The 24,694-nt window shown below is 40.1% G+C and overlaps 1 protein-coding gene and 1 long non-coding RNA gene across 2 annotated transcripts in view; one reads left to right on the top strand and one right to left on the bottom strand.

The window, feature by feature from the left end:
- LOC141363840 (uncharacterized) overlaps positions 1-24,694 on the bottom strand; it is a 169,725-nt gene that overhangs the window by 6,142 nt on the left and 138,889 nt on the right. The window lies entirely within an intron of this gene.
- On the top strand, positions 2,435-6,012 carry LOC141363941 (uncharacterized). Its single transcript, XM_073867678.1, has 2 exons — positions 2,435-4,225; positions 4,504-6,012. The coding sequence occupies exon 1, from the start codon at positions 2,673-2,675 to the stop codon at positions 3,405-3,407; it is 735 nt and encodes a 244-aa protein (XP_073723779.1). The 5' UTR covers positions 2,435-2,672; the 3' UTR covers positions 3,408-4,225; positions 4,504-6,012.

Here is a 24,694-nt window from a genome sequence, read left to right as displayed (position 1 = left end):
ACCGGGGAAGGATCCCTGTGAGAGTGAGAAATGAGCACCCCTATACAGTCCAACTATATCGACACCAACGACTGGCCCGGCTAACGACGGTCACGCCTCACCAGGTGAGAGAAGAAAGGGACGTCAGTTTTCGTCAGGTGTGCCCCACTGTGATCGAGGTGGCCCTGACCCAGATGGAGGCCCCGGCGAGTAGCCAGGGGGGAGGTATGCCGAAACATCTGACGGGTGAGTCACTGCAAGGGGATGACCTGGGACAGGTACAGACACAGAAACTGCAGGCACTCCTTCGGAAGTGGCAACATGTGTTCGCAAGGCATGATGAGGACTATGGGTGCACCCGGGTGGTGGAACACCACATCCCCACTGGGGATGCGGGGCCAAGCAGGGAGAGGTATCGACCGATCCCACCTACCTTATATGCGGAAGTACGTACACTTCTGCAGGGCATGTTGGGCCGGGGCATCGTCCGAGAGAGTAGCAGCCCCTGGGCGGCCCCCATCGTGCTCGTACAAAAGAAGACGGGAGCCTGGAGGTTCTGTGTGGACTATCGCAAGCTGAACCTGGTAACAAAGAAAGATGCTTTCCCTTTACCACGAATCGAAGACTCCCTCGCTAGCCTTACGCAGTCGGCCTGGTATTCCACCTTAGATCTGGCCAGTGGATATTGGCAGGTGCAAGTAGCCGAGGCAGACCGGGAGAAGACCGCCTTCACGACCCCGTTCGGACTATTTGAGTGGGACCGGATGCCTTTCGGGCTCTGCAACGCTCCAGCCACCTTCCAACGCTTGATGCAACGCTGCCTTGGAGGTCAGTTGATGGAGTCGGTATTGGTATATTTGGATGATGTGATTGTGTATTCCCCAGATTTCGATTCCCACCTCCGGCACCTAGAAGAAGTCTTTCGAGCCATGGAAAGATACGGGCTGAAACTGCAGCCGGACAAATGCCACCTGCTGCGGCGAGAAGTGAAGTTCCTGGGCCATGTGGTCAGTGCAGCGGGGGTGGCCGTGGACCCCGAGAAAGTCTCCGCCGTAAAGGAGTGGAATGCGCCTAAGACTGTGAGGCAAGTACGATCCTTTCTGGGGTTCGTGGGATATTACAGACGGTTTATTAAAGATTTCTCCAAGATTGCCAAGCCTCTTAACCAGTTGCTGGTTGGCACGGGGCGAAGCCGGGGCCGTGGATCGCCCTCTATTAACTGGGGTGATGATTGTGAGAGGGCTTTTCAGAGGCTGAAGCAGGAGTTGTTACAGGCCCCCATCTTGGCGTACGCTGACTTCTCTAAACCTTTTGTCTTATATACAGACGCGAGCCACCTGGGACTGGGGGCGGTATTAGCCCAACGACAAGAAGGAGCTGAGCGGGTGATCGCCTATGCGAGCCGAAGCCTCCATCCGGCAGAGAGGAATGATGCCAATTATAGTTCCTTTAAGCTGGAACTGCTGGCCCTGAAATGGGCCCTGAGCGAAAAGTTCAAGGACTACCTTTGGGGAGCTGAGGTAACGGTTGTTACAGACAATAACCCTCTAGTGCACTTACAGACGGCGAAGTTGGGGGCCGTGGAGCAGCGATGGGTGGCTCAGCTGGCCAACTTCAACTACAAGTTGCAGTATCGGCCCGGACGAGAGCATACGAACGCGGACGTCCTTTCAAGATTGCCCGAGGCAGAGAGCCCTAGACGCCAGGGGTACCAAAGGGAGGATAGCCACGAGGAGGGCTACATGATAGGGGTCGTAGAAGCGCCAGGAGGCCAGAAGGAGGCCGTGCCGGGGAACTGGGGGTGGGACCCCCGCCGATGGATAGAGAGGCAAGCCCAGGACCGGGACGTGCGCCAGGTGAAGGTGTGGGTGGAGCAGGGCCGACGGCCCACGCCGGCGGAAAGATTAGCCCAGACGGAGACCGGGAAGAGGTTACTGGGACAGTGGGAAAAGCTGGAGCTACAGGAAGGGGTGCTTTGTCGGAAAACCCGCGACCCGAAAGTGGGAGAAGAAGTGTGCCAGATTGTGGTGCCCGCCGACCAGGTAAATGCATTGGTCTCAGTCTACCATGACCAGTTGGGGCACCAGGGACAGGAGAGGACCGTATCCCTACTACGTAGATTCTTCTACTGGCCGGGGCTGGAGGCGTCTGTGCACAACTTAATTCAAGCTTGCCCCCGGTGCATGTTGTTCAAGTCTAGACGAGAGGCCCGAGCACCGATGGTACCCATCCATGCGAAAGCCCCCCTCCACATAATGGCCATGGATTTCCTGACGCTGGGCCGCCCTCAGGACCGTTACCAAAACATCCTGGTAATCACCGATCTGTTCACTAAATACGCCTGGGCAGTTCCGACGCTTGATCAGACAGCCAACACCACCGCCACAGTCCTATGGCGCCATGTTTTTCAGACGTTTGGATGCCCCGAGTTCCTGCACTCCGACCAAGGGGCGAATTTTGAATCCAAGGTAATCCGTGAGTTGTGCCAGTTGTATGGATGCACGAAGACCCACACAACGTCGTATCATCCCCAGGGGAATGGAGGCTGTGAGAGGTTTAATCAGACCCTATTGGGGTTACTGGGGACCTTAGACCAACAGCAGCAGAGAGATTGGGTGAGTGCTTTACCGAGCCTTTTGCAAGCATATAATAACAGTGTTCATAGCACAACGGGGTATGCCCCCACTTACCTGATGTTCGGCAGGCATGTGCGAATGCCCACTGACCTGGTCTTGGGAGTAGCAGCAGACCAGGAAGAAGTGAGTGTAACGGAGTGGGTGGGGCGCCATCACCAGCGCTTACACTTTGCGTATGAACAGGTGTCGAGGAGAATACAGACGGCAGGAGAAAGGAACAAACGCCTGTATGATCGGACTGCCCGAGATGCCCCCCTGTTACCAGGTGAGAGGGTCCTGGCGAGAGATAACCGGCGGCAAGGAAAGGGAAAGTTGAGTGACCGCTGGGAGGCTATCCCGTATGTGGTCTGCAAGCAGCAGAGACCGGGACAGCCGGTGTACACCATCCGGCCCGAGGGAAAACCTGGCCCCGAGCGGGTAGTGCATCGGAACATGCTCCGCCCTTGTCCGAACTACCCTGAGGCCGTGATAGAAGGGCCTGCCGGGCCAGTACCGGAGGCCCCCTGGATGGAAGGATGGGCTGTGGTACCGGGGAGACCCATGGTAGCGTTACCCCCGGCCGCCCAGAGGCAGGCAGAGATGGCACCTGAGCCAGTCGAACCCCCAGCGGCCCAGATGCAGCCTGAGCTGGCACCTGAGCCGGTTGAGCCCCTGGCGGCCCAAATGCAACCCGAGGTAGTACCCGAGCCAGCCGAGCCCGATTCACCCGTAAGGCGCTCCCAACGAGAGAATCGAGGACGCCCCCCTGCCCGGTACGGTGAGTGGACAACGCCGAGGCATTCTAGGGACTAGAATGCATTGGTGGGGGAGGATGTCACAGGAGTGACGATCTTTTAGGCGGAACCAAAAATTGGGAAGTTTTGGTTCCGCCCGGATGTTTCCGCCCGGACCGGTAAGAGCAAACACCGGACATCCGGTGGCGTCGCGAACGCTGTAATCAGCTAAACTACACACAGCTGGGAACTATTAAGAGGAGCGCCGGGCGATTGGAGGAGAACAACACCCAGGGGAGTATTTAAGGACAAGTTAAATCATAGTCTTGGCTGATGTTATCCACTGTTGTGTTGGTGTGTATTGTAGTGCCGAGTTGAGCTCGCCTGATACGCTATATTCGGATCGCTGTATTGCTCTCTCTCTCCATGTGTGGATCATAGATCGATGGAAATGAGGACATCGAAGACCTTACAGGTGAAATACTAGACGGACACTGACATTGGTTGAGAGAAACGGAAGGAGAGGAAAACTTACCGCTGTGAGTATATAGCTGTGGGAAAAGTGGTGTTGGTGGCTGGAAAGCGCCCTGTCTAGATACCTGGAGTTACTATTGGCATGAAGACAACCTAGGACGAAGAAAGACAGAGATCGTGAGTAACCAAATCCCTTGAAGTGAGTGTTTGTATATATTTGACTGATACATTGTTTGAGTGCTCTTAAGAGAAATCGAGTGGCCCTACCCCTGTACCAGCGTGGTGGGCGAGCCGAAGGTTTCGTGGGAAAGCAGCTACAGCAACGATAGCAAACAAACGCTAGGCCATCTACCATCTCCCTATTCTCGCCCAGAGAGACGTGGAAGAGGACGGGTGTCTATTGTGTGCACTGAGCGTGGTGGGGTGAGTCTTTGGAAATTTTCACTTGAAGTGGTGCTGTGTAATGCCGTGTATTGCAGTGTGAGTGCTGTGTCCTGTTTGACGTAATCCCGTCTCCAGTCACTCGTCCCGGGACGATGAAGAGGAAAGAACGGCGCTAGGAAAAACCTGTACAATATTGCTGTAGTGTGCTTTCAGTTCCACAGAATTACGGAGTGGCGGCGACGAACTGTGTGGGTGGCAGTGTGTGTGAGTATTGCACCTACTATTGTTACCTGACTTGTGTTCTTTCATCATCACAGAGTAGAGGCAAGAGAGATCCGCTGGCCCGAGGTCTCGACGAAAGGGCGCCCCGGTCCAGTTTTCGATTGACCAACGGGTCTCGAGGAACGGGCAGCGCTCGACCCGGTGTGCCGGCGCGGCCTCCTCGCCCCTCTGTTCATCAACGAGTTCGCCGAGAGGGTCTTGGCCCCCGGCGTCCCTTTTCAAAGCATTGCTAAATCGCCGCATTGCAGAAACCAGCCAGCGTAAGCTCGCCACCCTGTAAGTCTCCATGTAAATGTTATGTCTGCTGCTTGACAGGAAAGTGAGTGAGTCGTGAGAGCTGTGGAGAGAAAGAGAGCCAACGTGAACACTGAGATATTGAGTTTCGGAGAGAGAGCCATACCTACCTAGAAGCTGTAATCAGCGCAGAGGTGAGCGAACGTCTTGAGAACGATTCACTGTGTCCCTGTATCCTAGCAGCCACCTGTGGAGAGAAAGAGAGCCAACGTGAACACTGAGATATTGAGTTTCGGAGAGAGAGCCATACCTACCTAGAAGCTGTAGTCAGCGCAGAGGTGAGCAAACGTCTTGAGAACGATTCACTGTGCCCCTGTATCCTAGCAGCCACCTGTGGAGAGAAAGAGAGCCAACGTGAACACTGAGATATTGAGTTTCGGAGAGAGAGCCATACCTACCTAGAAGCTGTAATCAGCGCAGAGGTGAGCAAACGTCTTGAGAACGATTCACTGTGCCCCTGTATCCTAGCAGCCACCTGTGGAGAGAAAGAGAGCCAACGTGAACACTGAGATATTGAGTTTCGGAGAGAGAGCCATACCTACCTAGAAGCTGTAAGCAGCGCAGAGGTGAGCAACGTCTTGAGAACGATTCACTGTGTCCCTGTATCCTAGCAGCCATCTGTGGAGAGAAAGAGAGTCAACGTGAACACTGAGATATTGAGTTCGGAGAGAGAGCCATACCTACCTAGAAGCTGTAATCAGCGCAGAGGTGAGCAAACGTCTTGAGAGCGATTCACTGTGTCCCTGTATCCTAGCAGCCATCTGTGGAGAGAAAGAGAGCCAACGTGAACACTGAGATATTGAGCTGTGGAGAGAGCCATACCCATCTAGACGCTGTAACCAGCGCAGAGGCGAGGGAACGTCGTGAAGTCGACTCACTGTGTCCTCGTGTCCTAGTTGGAACCTGAGAAGAGAGAGAGAATAAGGAAGGCGAGTGAGTCAACAAGCAAGGACCTGTGGGAAGTAGGCGGTGCACCGCCGTGCGCTGAGTCAAGGTACACCAACAGAAAAAGACCCATACCGGCACTCATTGTGTTTTTTTATTCTGCCTCCAGGAAGGAAGAGGAGCGCGCCACGAGTAGAGGGAACTCGAGGCAGGAGCCCGTTCCCCCACGTACGACCCCCCACCCTTAGTCATTCATTGGGCCGTGGCCCCCTGGAGGGCGGATCCTGAAATTAGTTTTAATTTCCCCTTTCCCAAGTCCCCCTATATTTTAATTATTTAAATAAATAAAGAACATTTTATACTTACTTGTGCTCGTTGTTGTCTGGTCATTGGGTTGGTTTTGGGGACCTCCTCGAGGTGGAAGTTTAGAAGGGGCGTGGCTTATACCACTAGTAGCCAGCCCCTGGCTTGTGACACATATGCTATTTAAACAACGTGGCGCTGGACGTGAAAATGATAGAGCCCCAAATCTTATTGTCTCAAGACTATTTTTTTCTGTACTGTATACGCATGTTTTGTCACAGGACATGCAAGAACCAGCGAGATTTGATATTACTGACGTGCCACCATACTGTCTCTAAATTTACCGCACTGAATATCTCCATGAATATGCAACATGTCAATCTCTAAATAGGTTAAACATACTTACTGAAGTCATTTAGGGGGTTTCACCATGTTAAGCAAAATTACATATTAAAATAAAATGACTGAAGAAATAAAGTCATATACTGTACATCTTCTGGGATGGAGTTAGGGTGAGTAAATTATGTCCATATTTGGGTGAACTTTCCTTTAAATTATCTACAAAACAAAATTGATTCTGAATTTTAAGTGTGTTGGGCTGACATATTTGCATCAATGTAATTCTCAGGGTTTAGATCAAACCCCTAACCAGAGCATTTGAGGAAATATCAGTACAGTGCTGCCTAACAAGCAAGTTGATTCCCATTGGTCCATTCTGCAGGTCTTGTTATGCTGAGCGTTAAGCAGTAAAAATGAAAACAGAAACGGGCTAGATGGATGCAAATGTACTCACGGATACAGTAACAGATGAAAAAAAATGAAATAGAGAGAGCCTTTTCCTTGCATTTATTTAGCAACATGTGCATCGCACCGATAAGGAACATCATTCCTCTAGCTCATTAATCTAGTCGAAAAGGCAACCTGCCGTTTTGTATTGTAACCCACCACCCACCCACACCACCATCTTCTTCTTCACTCAACTAAACTGTTTACATAAGCACATACCTGACTTCCCTCATTACATCAGGAGACGGGCTGAGCTACTGTACTGTATGTTCTCTCTCTCTCTTCTCTGTGCATTCCCACATAGCAACTTGAATTCTTGATCATGAGACCTAATAAAACACAATCTGTATTCTACAGTTTAATCTGTCCCATATGATATAGCACACAGTCAAGAGGAGTGCATCGTATTTCCCCAATAAATATGCCAGACCTGTGTGATTACGACAGAAAAAGATTAGGTGGTCTACAGATTGTAACATCTGTCTCACAGAGAAACATCAAAGGACACTTTCATTAAAACCCAGCTGTAGGCAACGGTAAAAATGGCACAGAGATGGTGCCGTAGCACTTTCCGCAGAGAAAGTATTTGAATAATTACATCTATTTGTATTTGATATCCGTTGGAAACGATCTTTAGACTAGATGTTTATAAAATGCAGATGTCATTTGGTAACGTGAGCTGTAAAAGGGTCTATAAAGCAACAAATATATAAATTAGGCTGGTCTTCGATTTTTATTCAAATTAAAATACCACATGAATTTAAAATTCTCGTGAATACTGTCAATTATTTGTCCTAATTTCGCAATAAGCAAATCCAAAAGATTTCTGTCTAAAATAAATGTAAACTCTCAAGTGTGCATCACGCTGTTTTCTGAGGATATTGACAGATTGTTCGATTTAGGATTGGGTTAGGGGCTTTAAAAAATTATTGTTCACTAATTTGAGCAATAAAAGGTAGGGTTTGAGTTAAGGGTAATTTGGGGTTTATTTGATTAAAACGTTGATCCAGGACCAACAAAAAATGTTAATCCAGGATCACATCTTACTTTGGAAAACCATGTCGACCCTATTATGATGGGGGGTGCTTGGCAAGGGGACCCCCATAATCTTTAGTCAATTGTTTGTATTTTTTTTATAAAGTTAACTCTTTCCCCGCCATTGACGAGTTATCTTGTCAATTAAGAGAAAACATTTGCAAAAAAGTGTGTTCTTGATAAGGTTTTCTGTTAATCTGTAATACCATGATTATCCACTAGATGGATATTCCACTTACCCAATTTATACACTGAAGCAAAAAAGTTATTTACTAATTTAGAACTCTGTGTATGTTTTGATAATCGTTCTGAATCAATTATTTCACCTAATTGCTAATAAATTAGTATTTTTTAAGAAAAATACCCATATTTAAGAGTTTATAAGCAGAGAAAAAATATATAGAGTGAATGTACAAAAATCTCGCTTTTTTGTTTGTTTGTTTGAAAGCAGAGGGTCTGTTCTTTCATTTGATATATTTATATGTTTATATATTTCAGAAGCTTTTGTGAAAATCACAAAAATGTTGGCGGGCAACTTTTAAAAAAATGTTGGTGGGGAATGAGTTAATAAAGCTCCACATCACCAGATGGTAAATGATTATGACAATGAGTTTTATGGCAAGTTTAAAGGGGTCATCTATGCGACCTGTAAAGGTTTTACTGTTTGTAATGCCTAATCAAACTGTCCTAGTTGGGCCCTATTATTTGTTTGTAATACTTCCCTTAATCTTAATTAATATAATTGTAATTATTATATTTATTTGTTTACCGTAAAGCCCTATTCTCTTAATGTGAAGTGCAATTCCTCTGAATGATGGTCATTAAAATCATTTTAATCACTTTAGAACCAAACCTCCCCATTTTTCACTCATCATTTCCTCCAGAGGGAGAGATGTAATTCAATTAAGAATTTATTAACATCTCTGCTCTTTGTCCTTTGTTAATGAGTGGCTAATAAGGGCACTTTGGACTCTGTGAGGCCTAAATGGGCCAGTCATAAATATTGCATTAATATGCAGTTAGACTGCCACTAAAGGCTCCTCTGAATGGGGATGAATTCAGGCTGTGTGAAGGAAAACGGACTCTAAATGGGCCTTTATATTTCTTCTGGGTTCGGGCAATGCATCTTCGCATTGATTCTCAGCACAGAAACGGATTGCTTAGACAGTTATGCTTTTGTTTTTGCGACGCTAGTGATGTTGTTTCATATAATCAGATTGCGAAGTCTTTTGAGTGCGAAAGAACAGAGACAATTAATCTTTTCTCAACGTTCGGCTGGCTTACGTTTTGACAGGCGCGACAGTGTCACCTCTCCCTTCCTCGTTGGATTCTCGACAGCTTATAAAAATCATCTTTTATGGCATTAATATCTCTATGAATAATTCAGCATGAGAAAATTAGACACGGGCGAAGAAAATGTTAGATACAAAACGAAGAACAAAATTAGACAATAAATCCCAAACCGTCCCATAATATACGCAGTTAAATGTGAAAAATAACAATTGTACCTAATCTTACCTATGTTTTGTGCCACAGCAATAACGGTTCACATTAACTTTGCGGTACTGAACAATACAATTACAGTAACATGAAACGAAATGAGCAAATAGCTGATGTTAACTTCTACTCAACCTGTGAACATTCCTGTCAGAATCGTTCATTAAATGCTGTGCGCTGGAGTTGAAAGTAAGCCGCAATCAAAGTAACGCAATTATGTGCCAAAGAATAAATGCGACACAGTGGAGTGGTTGTGAAGGGCCCTAGAGAGGCATTATTTAATAATAAAAATAAAAATGAGTGAGGTGAAGAAGGAAGTGTACAAAAATGAGAAAAGCATATGCACGGAGCACTTTCAGGGGTGAGAGCCTGGACTTTATAATGACACCTGCAGACCTCTTTCTATGCTTTGATGGAAATTTATGGCATTGGTGATGAGGTGCAGAAGGTCTCAGGTGTGAATCAAGTTTCATCTCGAGTGTTCCCGCATCTTTTTCTGGAGAGATGCAATCACATACATTATTAAGATTTGAAGTGAAAATGCCCTCAAAATTTTTAAAGTTTTTGAGTTTCAAATTAAAATGCAAACTACATTTGAATTTAATAGAATGGAATAAAGTGAAAAGATATTCACAAGCTTGATATTGATTGATTAATATTGTTCAAAATGACACAATTTGAATTAGCATTTCATGCTATTAGATGTCACAACAATGGACTGAAAGTCTGATACATACAGCAAATTTAATTGGAATACATTTTAAAAGCCGTTACTTTGTGGACCATGGTGGAGGAAGATTCAGGCTATTTACTGTACCTCATAAGTAAGGAAAGGAGCATTAAATATTTTATTAGCTCATTTTTAACTAATGCAGACCTTCCACGTGGAAAACCCGTTTACTTTCGATTTAGAAAATAAGTCGTTTACTCAATTCAATTCTAAATTTGCTGTGGCTTTAAATCAACATTATAAGCGAACGTATTACTAATGTGACGTATAGAAGTTAAGCTCAAGAAGGCTGCCTCCCCGGGTTGAAAAACCCCCTAGGAGAAAAAAACCCCGGATTTTTAGCCGGGGAAGTAAAAAAAAGTCCTAGGAGGAAAAAACCCTTGGGAGATATATATTTATATATACATTGAAACGGATAAGGAGATTAAGCGGATATTAAGCGGGTTCTGCCGGTGGTCATTGGTCAGGCATCGGCTGGACATCACGTTGAAGAACAGCCAGTAGATCAGAGGTGTGCCGACTTTCACATTTACCGGAACTGGATCTGTTTGTCTCATTGTCCTCGGGATCGAGGACGAGACAGGGAGAGAGAAACAAAATCTTATTTATGTGTCACGCACACACTATTTAGTTTAATTATTTGTAAATATATTGCCATGTATGTTTTTAAAATAAATTTTGGTGTAATATTGATCGGTACCTGTGAAAATGATCACAGGATCCGGGTTACCGCGTGTTATTTATTTTGAGCGGTTGTTATCTGGCAATAACAAACGTGCAAATGTCGCGACTGGCCAATCAGAATCAAGCATTCCAACGAATTCCTCAAAGTTGAATACAATTTCTGTCCTATATAGTGTGGCCAATTCAATTCAATTTCATTAAATGTTGAATTACGCTGGGAAATGTTAAAAGCACTTTTTGGGTGGTGTAGTATCTGTGCTGGGGTAAGGGCCAAACCTTCACGGTAAATGAATTTAGACAAATAAATGAAGCATGCAATCTACTCACGTCTTGTGGATGAGCAAGAATAATCTTATTGTTAAAGCACCAACACCAAATAACTGATAATAAAGGTTCCTTTTGACAAGGGATACCAAAGCTAATTTAAAATTGTAATTTTCTTTGCTCTATCTACCCGTAACCTCTCGGGTAATTTTCTTTTCTCTTCCATTGACCTTTTTGTGGTGTTGCTAATGAGAACATAATACAAAGTGAAATCATATTAGTACGCAGAGGGAAAGAAGCACACACAAGACCAAAAACGTTCTTTACGAATTTGTCTAACAATTTATTTAAGATGAACAATTTAGGCACCAATACTGTCACTGAGTGGATGGTCGAACATTATAGTTCAAACAAACAGACCAATGTTTTGATACACGTACAGTCACACTGTTCACACTTTCCTTAACAATTAATGTATGGATGGCTTGCAATTACAGTTTTTGCAATTCAACAAATCTGTTCCTTAATGCAAACCATGTCCTGATGTAAAAAAGCATACTACTGTAGACAATATGGATCAACAATATGTAGACAAAATCGTGCTGTGATTCTAACTGTGTTCTATGTAGATAACTGTAGATATTATAAGCATTTATGTTGGTTTGATAAACCTAAGAGAGCAAATGTTACTTGCAGATAGGGGTGAGATTACGAACAAAAGTTATCTAAAAGGTCATCCCGGATTAAACCTTCAACACATGTTGACATGTTAGGCTTTTTGAAGTATGTGTTGGTGATCTTGGGATTCCTAAAAGACCTAATCACCTTTTTCATCTTTGTTGCATCAGAATAAAACAAGACATTGACCCGGGGTTCTCATGTTTTCTCTAGCACAATGAATGCAGGATGGAGCAAAAGTTTCAAAGAGTTGAACTCGAAGTTAGCTCAAGTTTAGTTATGCTTATAATCTTTAAATTGTTTGTATACACATACCCTCTTGAAAAACATGGTTATCTTCATCTCAGTGGAATAAGATTTTGTGACTTTTCTAGACTAGCTGTCAATATAAAAAAAAATGGGCTTGATTTTGTCGTTCTAAAGGCCCTTTGGGGGCAAAAATGAATGGGAAATGCAAAATTGTCCTTTTTTTCTTTTATTTGTAAAAAAAAATCAGTAAATCTATAATAAATCTGAACATTTCTACAAAAAAAAAACTATAAAAAATTCTACTATTTGAAATAATATTTATTTTTAATGTCCTTTCTAATGTTTATATATACATAAATTCACAAAATGTATCACTAAAGTGGTGATGTTGAGCAGTTGGCCACATCCAGTGAAATAAATGGGTCTCTATGGGCCTCTACTGATCAAAATGACTTATTTCCTAAACTGTAATTCTTTTTTTTCTAAACACCATATGACCAAATTTAACACACAACATCTAGATCAATATCTAAAAACAATTTAAATCAAATTTAGATCGTAATTTATGTAACTTTTATCATAAAAATGTTATATTTTACAGGCAAGCTAATGGTGTAGTTGAGGAATTGAGTGGAAACAGGTACAAAACTACTTCATATCTCCCAAGCTATTCAGGGCCAGCATTTTTCTCCTTTACACCAAGGGGGCCAGAACCACATGCACAATTTACATAATACTTAATTTCATTTATTAAGAAACCGCAATATACAATTAACCTCTTTTTAAAGATTTTAACTATAAAACTTAGCAATTATGCTAATTCTAAATTTACTATTTTTAGTCGACAAGCATTTCAGATAAAACTTCTTAACTGTTTTAACAAGCAAGGCACTTTTAAATTAGTAGTATACATGAGTTTCTCAACTCACCATTAGAGAACACAATTATTAAAAATAAATAATAAATAAATTCAAAACAAAATATAGTTAAAAAAGATTTAATAACAATGTATTTTAGCTTTCAAATCTGCAATTCTGGCCCGAGTCTAACCCGTCACTCGAACCAGTGGAATTTATTTTTACCCGAATGTAAACCGAATGTGTGCAGTCTGCAACCCCTCACGCAGCAGTCAAACAAAAAAGAATGGTAACGTCACATTGATTGGCCTCGTAACCAATTTGGGGAACTGCTCCATTTGTTTATATGACGATGACACCAAGGTAACCGTTAAAACGTACATTTAAAAATATCTGACATGTCTCAACGAAAATTAACCTGCCACACAATGTCGCAAGCGCTCTTGGCAAACAGAGTAGAGGTTTGAAAAGGACATTGACACACACACACACAAACGCGCCAGTTCAGGGCTTCACGAGCCCGTTCGGCAAAAACACATTCATTTTAAATAAACCGAGACCTGATTATTGTACCCGACCCGTGTCCGAGCCACTCGTGAAACTTTTAGACCCGAACCTGTTTGGTTCTTGGCTTGGACCTCGGGTTTTCAGACCCGTGAAGACCTCTACTTCACACACACAGGACAATGCTTAGTGTGATGATCCGCAGAACCTAGCGCCCCCTCCTGGTTTGGAGTATTTACGTCCTAATACAAAATCAACATTTTAAAAGTATTTAATTAAGTATAATATTGTCCTGCGGGCCGTATTAAAATTTACCACGGGCCGTGTGCGGCCCTCGGCCCGCCAGTTGCCCATCCCTGTTCTATGGCATAAAAAACCCTTTTGTAGCACTTTCATTTTTAAGAGTGTACTGTAAAGAATGTGTCTGCCCTGTATTGTAATAAATTCATTATATGATGTTAAGAGATACAAAAGTGATAGAAATCATAATTTTGAAAGATTGTGTGTGTGTGTGTGTGTGTGTGTGTGTGTGTGTGTGTGTGTGTGTGTGTGTGTGTGTGTGTGTGTGTGTGCGTGCGTGCGTGTGCGTGTGCGTGTGTGAGAGAGAGAGAGAGTAAGAGAGAGAGAGAGAGAGAGAGAGAGAGAGAACATGAAGGGAGATAGCATGATGGATAAGTATGAATCATGCCGGACACTCTTTTGTGGAAGTGACAGGTAGAATGAGATGTGTCCTTGCAATCGGCGGCATTTTAACAGTGATAAATACGCGCCACAATGGCACATTCTGACACATCAATAAAGAGCTTTAACAGCAGCTGTGAAATTGTGAACCCAGCTGAAAGCCGGGGAGGGCCACTGGCAATTTATACTGGCAGCTATGCTAAGCAAATCACTGAAACAGCTCGTTGTATTTCATAATTTTTTCCACCACACAATCCTCTCTCAAATGATGTCCATCTCTATTCTCAAACTAATGTGGTAGATGGACAATAAAGGTTTACAATGAGTGGTTGTGATGAACAGAAGAGCATAGTGATGCAAAAAAGTTTCTTTATTAACAAACCATTTATGTATCTACAGAGCACTATATGTGATCTAGAATAATCTTACTACACTACTTAAAGGTGCATTGTGGGACTTTTAGAAGGATCTCTTGATAGAAATGCAATATAATATACATAACTACACTCACCTAAAGGATTATTAGGAACACCATACTAATACTGTTTGACCACCTTTCGCCTACGTGGCATTGATTCAACAAGGTGCTGAAAGCTTGGCCCATATTGATAGGATTGCATCTTGCAGTTGGAGTTCAGGAGATTGTCTTCACCAGGACCACACCCCTAAAAGCATTGAAGCAAGTGCCATGTGATTGGTTGATTAGTTAATTGCATTAAGGAGAAATTGAACAGTTGTTCCTAATAATCCTTTAGGTGAGTGTATATTATCAATGGTGTATAAAAATCTTCACTACGTTGTCTTAGACGATGACGTGTTTGTCTTGTGGTGGCTACCGTAGCTTCTCAATGTGTTTCGAAAGAGAGGGGAGAGCTGTGGACTGAACCAATGGTTCTCAACCCAGATGTTGATAAAAATTTACACAGTGGACCTTAAAGTCCCAATTAGATACTTATTTATAATTAATTCATTATGATGAATTTCCGTATATGTGTCTTTGTCTTTAAGTTACATTCGGCTTATGATCTGTTAACTGTACACTGTCAAAAAAAGGTCTATAGCTGTCACTGTGAGGGTAAACTTTCAAAAAGTACACATTTGGACTTAAAGACCTCATATAAGTATAAGAATTGAATTGTACATAGTGTTCTGTACTCTGTACGCGTGACAGTTCACAAGTAAGCACAAGTAATTCAAAAGGACCTTAATGGATTTTTAGGTGAAACAAAATGTCATGCTGATAATACACTGTCAGGAATGACTGCATTATAAAAGAGCAAAAACCAGACATCTATTATCCACACATCAGCTGAGAAGAAAAGATACATTTCCATAACGAATTTCGTTAAATGTAAAGACTCAAATCAGATTCATTATTTATTATTTTATAATAATTATTAATTTACCAGCTTCATCTGTCTACCTAAAGGCATAGAACATTTAAGCAACAGATATTAAACAGAAAATATTGTTTAATTGCCGGATTAATATAAAGTTTCTTTTAGCGCTCTGTATATAACTCTGTATTAAACATTATTTTTTAAATGTTATAAAGAAAACAAATAGGAGAGGTAGCAGCTCAGCAGCTGATAAAGTGTGTCAACAGCTGCTCTGTATTCCAGTCAGTCAAGTATTCCCTGTATCCAACACAGCCTCTCTGCCAGTCCACACTAAAGCTACTTCATTTTTGTCTTCGATTTTTTTTTTAAACAATTTTACAGGTCAATTAAAAAACATGCATACACCGTATACTGTGATTTTCTGTGATTTGTATCAGATGTGTCACATAGATACATTGGTCTAAATAGCCATTTTTATCAACTCATTTCATGCATTTCTTCTAAAAACTAATATGTACTGAAACAGCACGAGAAAGTCAACAGATGAGGGAATGCATTTTGAATAGATCATTTGAATATTAATGATGAAAATGCCAGACTGGGTCCAAATGAATGGATTAAAATGAATGTATTCAGGGAAAATCAAACAGCGGTGCTTAAACCAAGCTGTAGTTTTGCAATACAATCCAAATGTCAGGATGGTGAATGTTTTCTTTTAATCTACATGAGATCTAGAACCTGAATCCTGAATTAAAACTGGATTGATCCTGTTCTACTGCAACATCCCAGCCTGATCTCACCAGAAATCATGCATATTTTATGAGTTGGCTAATTTGTATCTTAATCGTGCAAAATATACGATTTTCATAAAAAAACAACAACGGAACCGAACCCCTAACACCGCACCTAACCCAACGTCATAGGGGTCAAGGCAAATCGTACCAAAACTTACGAATGTGGTCGTATGAATTAATAAAAATTAGCCAACTCGTAAAATATGTACGAATTCCCGTGAGATAGCATTGAACATCCACATCGGTCTTGTTTAACCAATGCCAAGGTCAAATCTTGAGTAAAGCAGGGGAATGTTTTTATGCATTTTTTGCATTTTCTATGCATTTTTGCATAATTACAGTAGGCTTGTGCGAGTATAACCAAAACAACAAAGTGACCTACAGGACAGCATGTTGTTTATTTACACTTCTCCAAAAAAGTTTACTAAATTTTGCCCCTTTATAGTCCTCATTGTCAATCTAAACAAAACTTATTGATGCTTTCGCCATCTTGATTGTTTGTATTTACCACTCTGTAGAATATTATGTACTGTATGTACGCACAGGCGTGTATTTCTTTACAAGGTAAGATTGCCATCTACTGGCCTGGCATGCATAATACAGCGTATTTAGTCACCTTCGCTGATCCTTGTAAATATTTTGACAGCGTTGTCATGTGTACAGGTGAATTTTTTCGAAAATGCAACTTGTCGGTTTTTCACTAAATCAGTGTTGTGTAAACATAGCTTTATAGTTTACAACTGCCACATAATGACGCTTCTCTGTGACATTTTTAACTCCCTGGGTTTGCCAAAGTCTATGTTGATTAGACAAAATGTCAATTGGCAGCATTTTAAAGACTCATTAGTTTGCCATAAATTAGTTTTACACATTGAAAAACCATTAACTGTCAAAGGGGATTTTAAAGCTATTGATTTATAAAGTATACAGTTGTAGGTCCTTTAAATAATGCCATCTAATCCTGTTCTTCTTCTATCATAAATACTCACAAATGCATCTAAGCAGATTTTCAATACCTTACCACTAGCATAAAAAAATCGACAAAGGGACAAATACTGTGAAATGTTGATTGAAAACAGGGCTGAATCAAGCGTATTCACAGCAAGCTTTAGCAACGAATAAACTGTGATTGCCAGGGGACCTGAAATTTGATGGTGCATATTCATCTGCATCAACACATGGAGTTACTTTTTAGCATCAGTCATAACTTCAATTCATCTTCTTAAAGATTCAACACAAACAGAATAATTCATCTAATCATAGAGCAGACTTCATCCTTCTTAGTCATCTTCTAGTTTATTTGCCATTGCCATGCATTCGACCTCCAGAGACCCTTTTCTGTCTTAAGCAATAAGCTGATCAGTCTTGAAAATGAATGATCTGACATGCAAATTTTGGATTGAAATCACAGCTGACAGTTGTTTGCAAACGCTTTGTAGTCAAGTTATGATGGTGATGAAGAGATCCTGTAGAGCATAGTATAGTGCTTGAGGATCATGGGTTCAATATTCAGGGATTGTGTGGTGTGATACCCCAACTGAACAGCTCTATTGGTAAAAAACGACGATTAAATGCATAATTGTACAGTAGGATCAACAAGAAACATTTACTGAAGTTTTTGATTAAAAATTGTTATGAATTATGCAACGAAAACATTTTTGCATACAGATAATTAACCCTTAGAGACCCACTATAGGAAAATTGCAACAGTGTATCACAGCAGATCACACTGAAACATGGTGTTTTCGTACTTTAGGGTGTAAATCTGAGATGGACATATACAGAACACCAACTTCTGTTGGGATCCTCTTCATTGAAAGCCTTATTATGAGCATAAAGGGCCCTGTCATACACCCGGTGCAATTCACACAAATCGCAACGAAAAATGTTTTTGCTAGTTTCAGACCCGAAACGCAGTTGTCATTTTTATGTTTCATTTTTGCACCCAAGTGTGTTCTGGTCTGAAAACAAGTGTTCAGGCGCATTGTCGGTGCGTTTTAAGGCAAATAAAATAGACTACACCATTGGCGCAATATTGTTTTTGTTATTTAAAAAGCATGTTAGTAATATGTGCCTATAAACAGGATGACAACGCACATTTGCTTATCACATGGATCAGTACACAAACATTTTTAAATATAAAAATGTAAGGATTAAAATGTAAAAGATTATGATTGAGTCTCTTGGACATAAATGATGACAGTTTACAGGACTTTAGATAATGTGAAGGGCTTCACGTGTAGCCTAATAAGCAGATTTTTTATTTTTCCTTTTAAAAAGTGCTAACATTGCATAATATTTTGAAAATGGTACCCCACAGATTTTTTGTATATGATGACTTCGTACCTTTGGATATGGTGAGATGAGAACCGTTTTTAAGTAATGCTTTTTAGCACTCAGGGCGCTGTCCGAGTGCTGAAACGTTCAGCTCTCCACACGTTTGTAAATTCTTTATCTCTTGTTTGTTGCAAATAAAGCATTTTTATAGTACAAACCTTTTCTTGCATATTTGTAAATTATTATTTGAGATTACACTGATCATGTAGGCTATCCATACATTTACAGCAATTAAAAGCCTGTTATTTTTACTTCCATGACTGAAAGAAAACGACTTTTAAAGGTTTTAATACCAAAAAATAAAAGTTTCAATACAAATAAAAACAACAAAATTTTTGTAACATCAATCTTAAACTGGTGGTGGTCTTCTTCCTCCGCTTAGTTTTTCAGTTTACAAATTCCGCCATCTAAATAGGGAATCGGCATTGCTTTTAATCTGGGGGGATGAGAGCTGAGACTCTCATTGGTTAATTGCACGTTATGCCAACACACCCATTACTCATTACAAGAATAGGAACAACCCTTTAGACTGTGTGCTAGGCACATCAAAATTTTTCCCGTCGTTAAATTAGCAAAAGTGGATTTGGACATGCCGTTTAGATTGTGCACTTTAGACAATGCACTTAGATTGCACTCTGAGGCTATTTTGGGGATTTCCACCTGGATTTGGCCTACCCAATTTCAAAGGCTTCCCATCCCCACATGCAGAGGTGTACATACAAAAGTTTGTTATAATTTTACAGGAAACCCTTTGAAATGACATAAAACACTGTTGAAAGTGCTAAACATGGTTGTATGTGTTGTCAGTCCTCTAATAAACACAAAAATAAATAGGCGCTTTTTTATGTTTTTTTTATCTGAAGTCTGTATTTAAAAGTGTATAACTCTGGCCCTGAGTGGTAACAAAACTTGCAGACAGTTTTGTTTGATTCCAGCAATAGTCAGCTTACAGAGCAAAAAGGATTTTTTTCTCTATCATAATCTATGCAAAAGTTATTTTACTCCAACTGAAGGGAGGAATAATACCCTTTTTGTATACAATTTTTGCCTAAAAACATTTGAAGTGTCCTCATAACCACATACAGTGGAATAAATGCAATTTCTTTATATCATTTTACAGAAAACCCTTCGAAGTTACATTAAAAGCTGCTGTTTGTGACAAATATTGTTATTTATGTTGTTTTTCATATGATGAAACACCAATTTTTTGTGTGTGTGTTGTAAACACTGTTTTGAAAGTGTATAACTCTGGTTCTGGGTGCTCTAGCAGACTGCGGACAGTTCTGGTTGTTAGCAGCAGCAGACAGTAAACACCCCAAAAAAAGAATTAACTCTTTAGCATGTTGAATTCAAAAGTTATTCTTATTTTACTGAAGGGTGTGCAAATACATTTTTCATATAAAATTACTTTTTTGTTTTGCACATATAATAAATAGCAAGGGATTATTCATGCACACAACCAAAGAAAATGCTGTGAATGGACTCGGTTTTTAGAGTAGGACCTAAGAGAAAAGATGGTGTATCATTTGTGGCTATCTGTGCTATCTGAGGCAGTTCACACTCACAATTTTTTACCTCATTATTCATTCGACAATTGTTGGATATGTGATGATAATAAAACAAAAATAACGATGTAGCCTTATTCCTGAGAGTGAGAGCTTTCATTTGATATAAGACTTGCCCATGTTTGTCATACTTGAAATAAGTGAATATTAAATGATGTAAAAAATGGGAAAGGTGTGACAGTGTAAATTACATGTAAATAACTTTCTTACAGTAAAATATATCTCAAAGTGATGCATATCTGCAGAAAGTCGAGATTCTAAGCTTTCAAACAGTATCTCATATGTGGTACTGTGTCCATGACAGACCATTATAAATTAAAGGAATATTTTGTATAAAGTAATAATAAATAATTCTGGACCCGGTACAGGGTCCCAGAGTTAAAGAAGTTAAACACTTAACCTGCTGTAGACAAACTACCACAGGGTACGAGAAACATTTTAGGGGGGTTAAAAAAATGTGCAGTGCAGTGAATAAAGTTTTATTTTGTGCTAATTTAACTTGAAGTTTATGATTACACAAAAGTGTTGTTGGCTGTGTGTAATGTTTAGCAGTTTTTTATTTGGTTTCTTTGAACAGCTGATAATTCTTCATTTCAGACTCCGCGGATGTTTGTTTTGTTGTTTTTTACAGCTTTGCAAAGATTAACTGCCATATATACGGAAAGAATACATTTCACATTACACACAGGTAGGGAGATGAATGTATTGGCTTTGCTCTGGATGAAAGGCAATGTTTTACCCTGTGCCAATGTGAGTTTTAAAAGTTTCCTTTGAAATCAACTCTATTGTGTGGATAGGTGATAAAACAGGAAATATTACACATGCGCGCACACACACACACACACACACAACAGCTGCAGTTCCTTGGCTAAATTATGACATACTGCAATGCCCTTAGGCTACATAGACAAATCCAGTTTTACCCCCCTGCATTATTTCATCACAGCTTTACATAAGAAAAGTTTAGAAGCGCTCCCCTAAGATTTTTTAGTGTTTGGGAATCAAAGAAGACCCTTACAGGAGTGCAATTACACATTCCTCTAAGGAACTGTTTCTCTGTGCAGGTGCACCTGTAAATGTGGATCTTCAAAAAATATGTGGGAGTAATGGGGCGAACCTGAGGTAATGACTTTAAGCAACTCAGCAGAAATGGGTTTAAGTTAAAGTTGTTATATGTTTGATTAACCTTTCAGATGAACAAAATGCAGTTCTTACAGAAAAAACATCATGTGCAAGGCAAATGTAATAGTTTGAAAGTGAATCCTGACCATGTTTAAGACATATTTACAATTAAAAGATAATCTAAATACAATACAACTTTATTGATTTTGTATTTTTCTTAAGTACTGTAAGTGTATTTAGGAAGCTATTAGTTATAAAAAAAAATTTTGCGATAAGTTTTTGGGCCCTATTTTAAACTATAAAACCAGATTTTGTCTGATACAATAACAAATATTAAATAGCACTTGGATCACTGAATCAGCTGAATTAGCCACTGTAGACAGCACCTCTTCATACATACTTCCATTTACATTTTATTTTACTTTTGGCAAATGCTTCAAGCTACTTATAGTGCATACATTTTTTTAAATAAGAACAGTATGCGTTCCCTGAGAAATTCAACCCACAACGTTTGCATTGCTAACATAATGCTTTAAAAATTGAGCTACAGGAAGATGTAAAAATCAATTAAATATATGTACTGTGTGCTATACTGTAAAAAATACATCCTTAAAACAACATTGCCTACAAGTGTATTTTCCCCAGCTGGCACTGAAGTGCATTTCACAATTTAGCACATCAGAAATGCGGTTGAGTCCTAACCTTTAGGTAGCTTAACCTTTAGGCATTTTCACACTTTGAGTACAGTACATTTGAACCCTCTCTCAAATACATTTGCTCACGCTCTAAACATATTTTGCTTGTGAACCTACCTATTACTCTGACATTTCAGCCATGGCATGGTTGGCATTTAGCAGAGCAAGTTCAGATGCAATTCAGCAAGGGTGTGCGGTATCTAGCAGATAAAAGACTGAAAGATTTTGGCTCAAAGGACACGCTGAGTCAAAGACTGCTGACATAATGACTTCATTTGGCCTTATTGTGTTTATCAAATGAATGCCATCTGTATTTGTAAAAAACTATCATGCCCCAGTGCGCAAACAGTCAGCGCGGGTCAGTCGAGGTAGTGAAGCGTGAGCGTTGTGACAAGGCAGAGGAGAATTAGGTACAAGAGTATAACAGCAGGTCATGTTAGTTCTGTCATTAGCAATTCAACTGCGCGGGGCAAAAAAACGAACACGGGGTTAGTTGTAACACAGACTGTTTACATTTTTGCACAAGGTTGAGCATTTTATTTTACCTGTATTTTCTTCACACTGCCTAAAGACGATCTCCCGCAAATTATTGGAGATGTATAATGTTTTTCCAGAGAGTTATTGATAAACGAGTGTTTTGGTGGCATGTAAGTAAATTTTTTCATCATATGTTTTTTTCTAAGTTGGGTGCGTAAGATACCAAATCCAATGCTATGTCATATTAATCAGTGTCTTGTTGACTAAAACATAGCATCGTTTTGAAATATGTCTGCAGCAACTTTTTTGGTGGGCTTGAAAATATTTTGACCCAGTGGGTTATAACGCTGTGTTACAACTAACCCTCAGCAAGAACGATATAAAAAACCCTAACGTTATCGTAAGTCTTGCCGTTGTTTTAAATAGGCTACACACAAATGATTGCTGGCTGTCAACAAAATAAATGTGCCTGTCTTATTAAAAATCATGTGTCAAATTTTTTTTTTTCATATCTTTAATATTGATTAAATAAGGTCACGTCAAAGATTGAAATCATAATGAAATGAATGGCTAAAATCAGACTTTGATGCTCATTATCTCAGAATTTGATTTTGAAACTGTAGTATGGCTGGGTCACATATAAAAAAAGTTTTGTCACAATTGTTCTGCTTTGTCTCACATATTTTGACATTTGTATCCATTTATAATTGAACTATTGTTAGAAAAGGGCTGGATGAATGAATACAGTGTGGATACCTGTCTATTATAGACAGATATATAAACAATATCCACTTCAAGTATATAGACAACATAGTATTGAAATATTTGCCTGCAAACTTAATAATTAGCAAGTGTTACAACTAACCCCCTGCCTGTTACAGTTAACCCCACCTATGGGGTAAGTTGTAATGTTTGCACTTCTGTCACGTTTGGTGTAATTGTCCAAAAATGGTAAGTACTAGAAACAAACTTCAAATGGTCATTTGTAGCAGAGATGTGTGTGTTGCTTGTGTAAAAATGTAATTAATCAAAATCAAATATTTTTTTTAATGATTGAGCCAAAACCAAAAAGCTTTGTGTGTATATTATGGTAAATATGTTGTACTTACAGACAAAAGTGTGGTACTTACTTTTGAGTATCTACATGGTAATTAAATGGTATCATTACTGTACAGTGGTACATCCTTGGTATTTATTATGAAACTCTAGATAAGTACCGGGTAATACCAGATACATACTTATAGTGTAGGTATACTGTAACTAACAAGAAACACTGTACTTACAAATTAATGTACAATATAAGTTCTCCACAGCAATGCATCTTATTTTATGGTCTTACTAGTTAATATAACTCACAGTGGCATATGTATACTATACTTTATCTTAAGTGGTAGGTCCTATGTAATAAATGTGTAAAATACAACACTTAATTTTTAAAGTCATTTTAAAGTTGGACCTACTAGGGAATGTACCCAGTAGTTAATGTGTCAGTATTCAATGATTGGGTTTAAAGGGTTCAATAAAGGACAAAGATATGGAGTACAAAAATGGCACATCAGTAGTATTACTGTTATTAGTTATCATATTATGTACACTATAAGTCATTAACCCACACTTGCTGTAAGTACTAAAAAATTATATTGTACATTCATTTGTAAGTACAGTAGTGTTTCTTGTTAGTTACATTATATCTCACTATAAGTATGTATTACCCAGTACTTATCTAGAGTTACATAATAACTACAAAATATGTACCACTGGTAAGTACAGTAATGATACCATTTAATTACCATACAGATACTCAAACGTGAGTACCACACATATAAGTACAACACCATATATGTACAAGGTAAGTACACGTACTGTAAAATAAAGTGCTACCGGAAAGACATTTGAGATACTGCAGGAAACTCAAGTTTTCATTTTCCTTCAAAATGTGGCTCTAGGAAAACTGTAAGTGCACAAAAGAGCATGAGGAATGGCATCTGGGAAGTGAAGTTTGGGGGGGGGGTGTTCAAATTTAAACTGTATAGATTTATTTGGGAAATTAAAAGGATATCTATACTTTATCCACTGGGAAACAGTTTTATCCAAATAATAGGAAAGTGATCCGAGTCGTAAACCGTGAGTGTTGGGCAATAAAGAAGTAATAATAGAAATAAATACTATTTTTACAGACCTAGTGAGCATGGATACCATAGCAGTTGTTGGTTTCTGTAGGCATGAAATTTAAATACTGTATATATCTTAATAATAAACTATTATTTCCCCCTACATCAAACTTTACAGTTGGTTCCACTCATTCAGGCATGCAGTGTTTATCTGACATCTGCCAAACCCAGATTCATCTTTCAGACTGCTGTATGGTAAAGTAATAAATCATCTCTCCAGACAGTGGATTTTCACTGCTCCTGTACAACAGACGTGAGCTTCACACTACCTCAGTTGA

Source organism: Misgurnus anguillicaudatus, chromosome 5 (genome assembly GCF_027580225.2).
Source record: "Misgurnus anguillicaudatus chromosome 5, ASM2758022v2, whole genome shotgun sequence".
NCBI lineage: Eukaryota > Metazoa > Chordata > Actinopteri > Cypriniformes > Cobitidae > Misgurnus > Misgurnus anguillicaudatus.
This window is presented reverse-complemented; position numbering and strand designations above follow the sequence as displayed.

Coding starts and splice junctions, on each gene's coding strand:
- LOC141363941 (XM_073867678.1), top strand. CDS start 2,673: ATGTTCGGCAGGCATGTGCGAATGCCCACTGACCTGGTCTTGGGAGTA.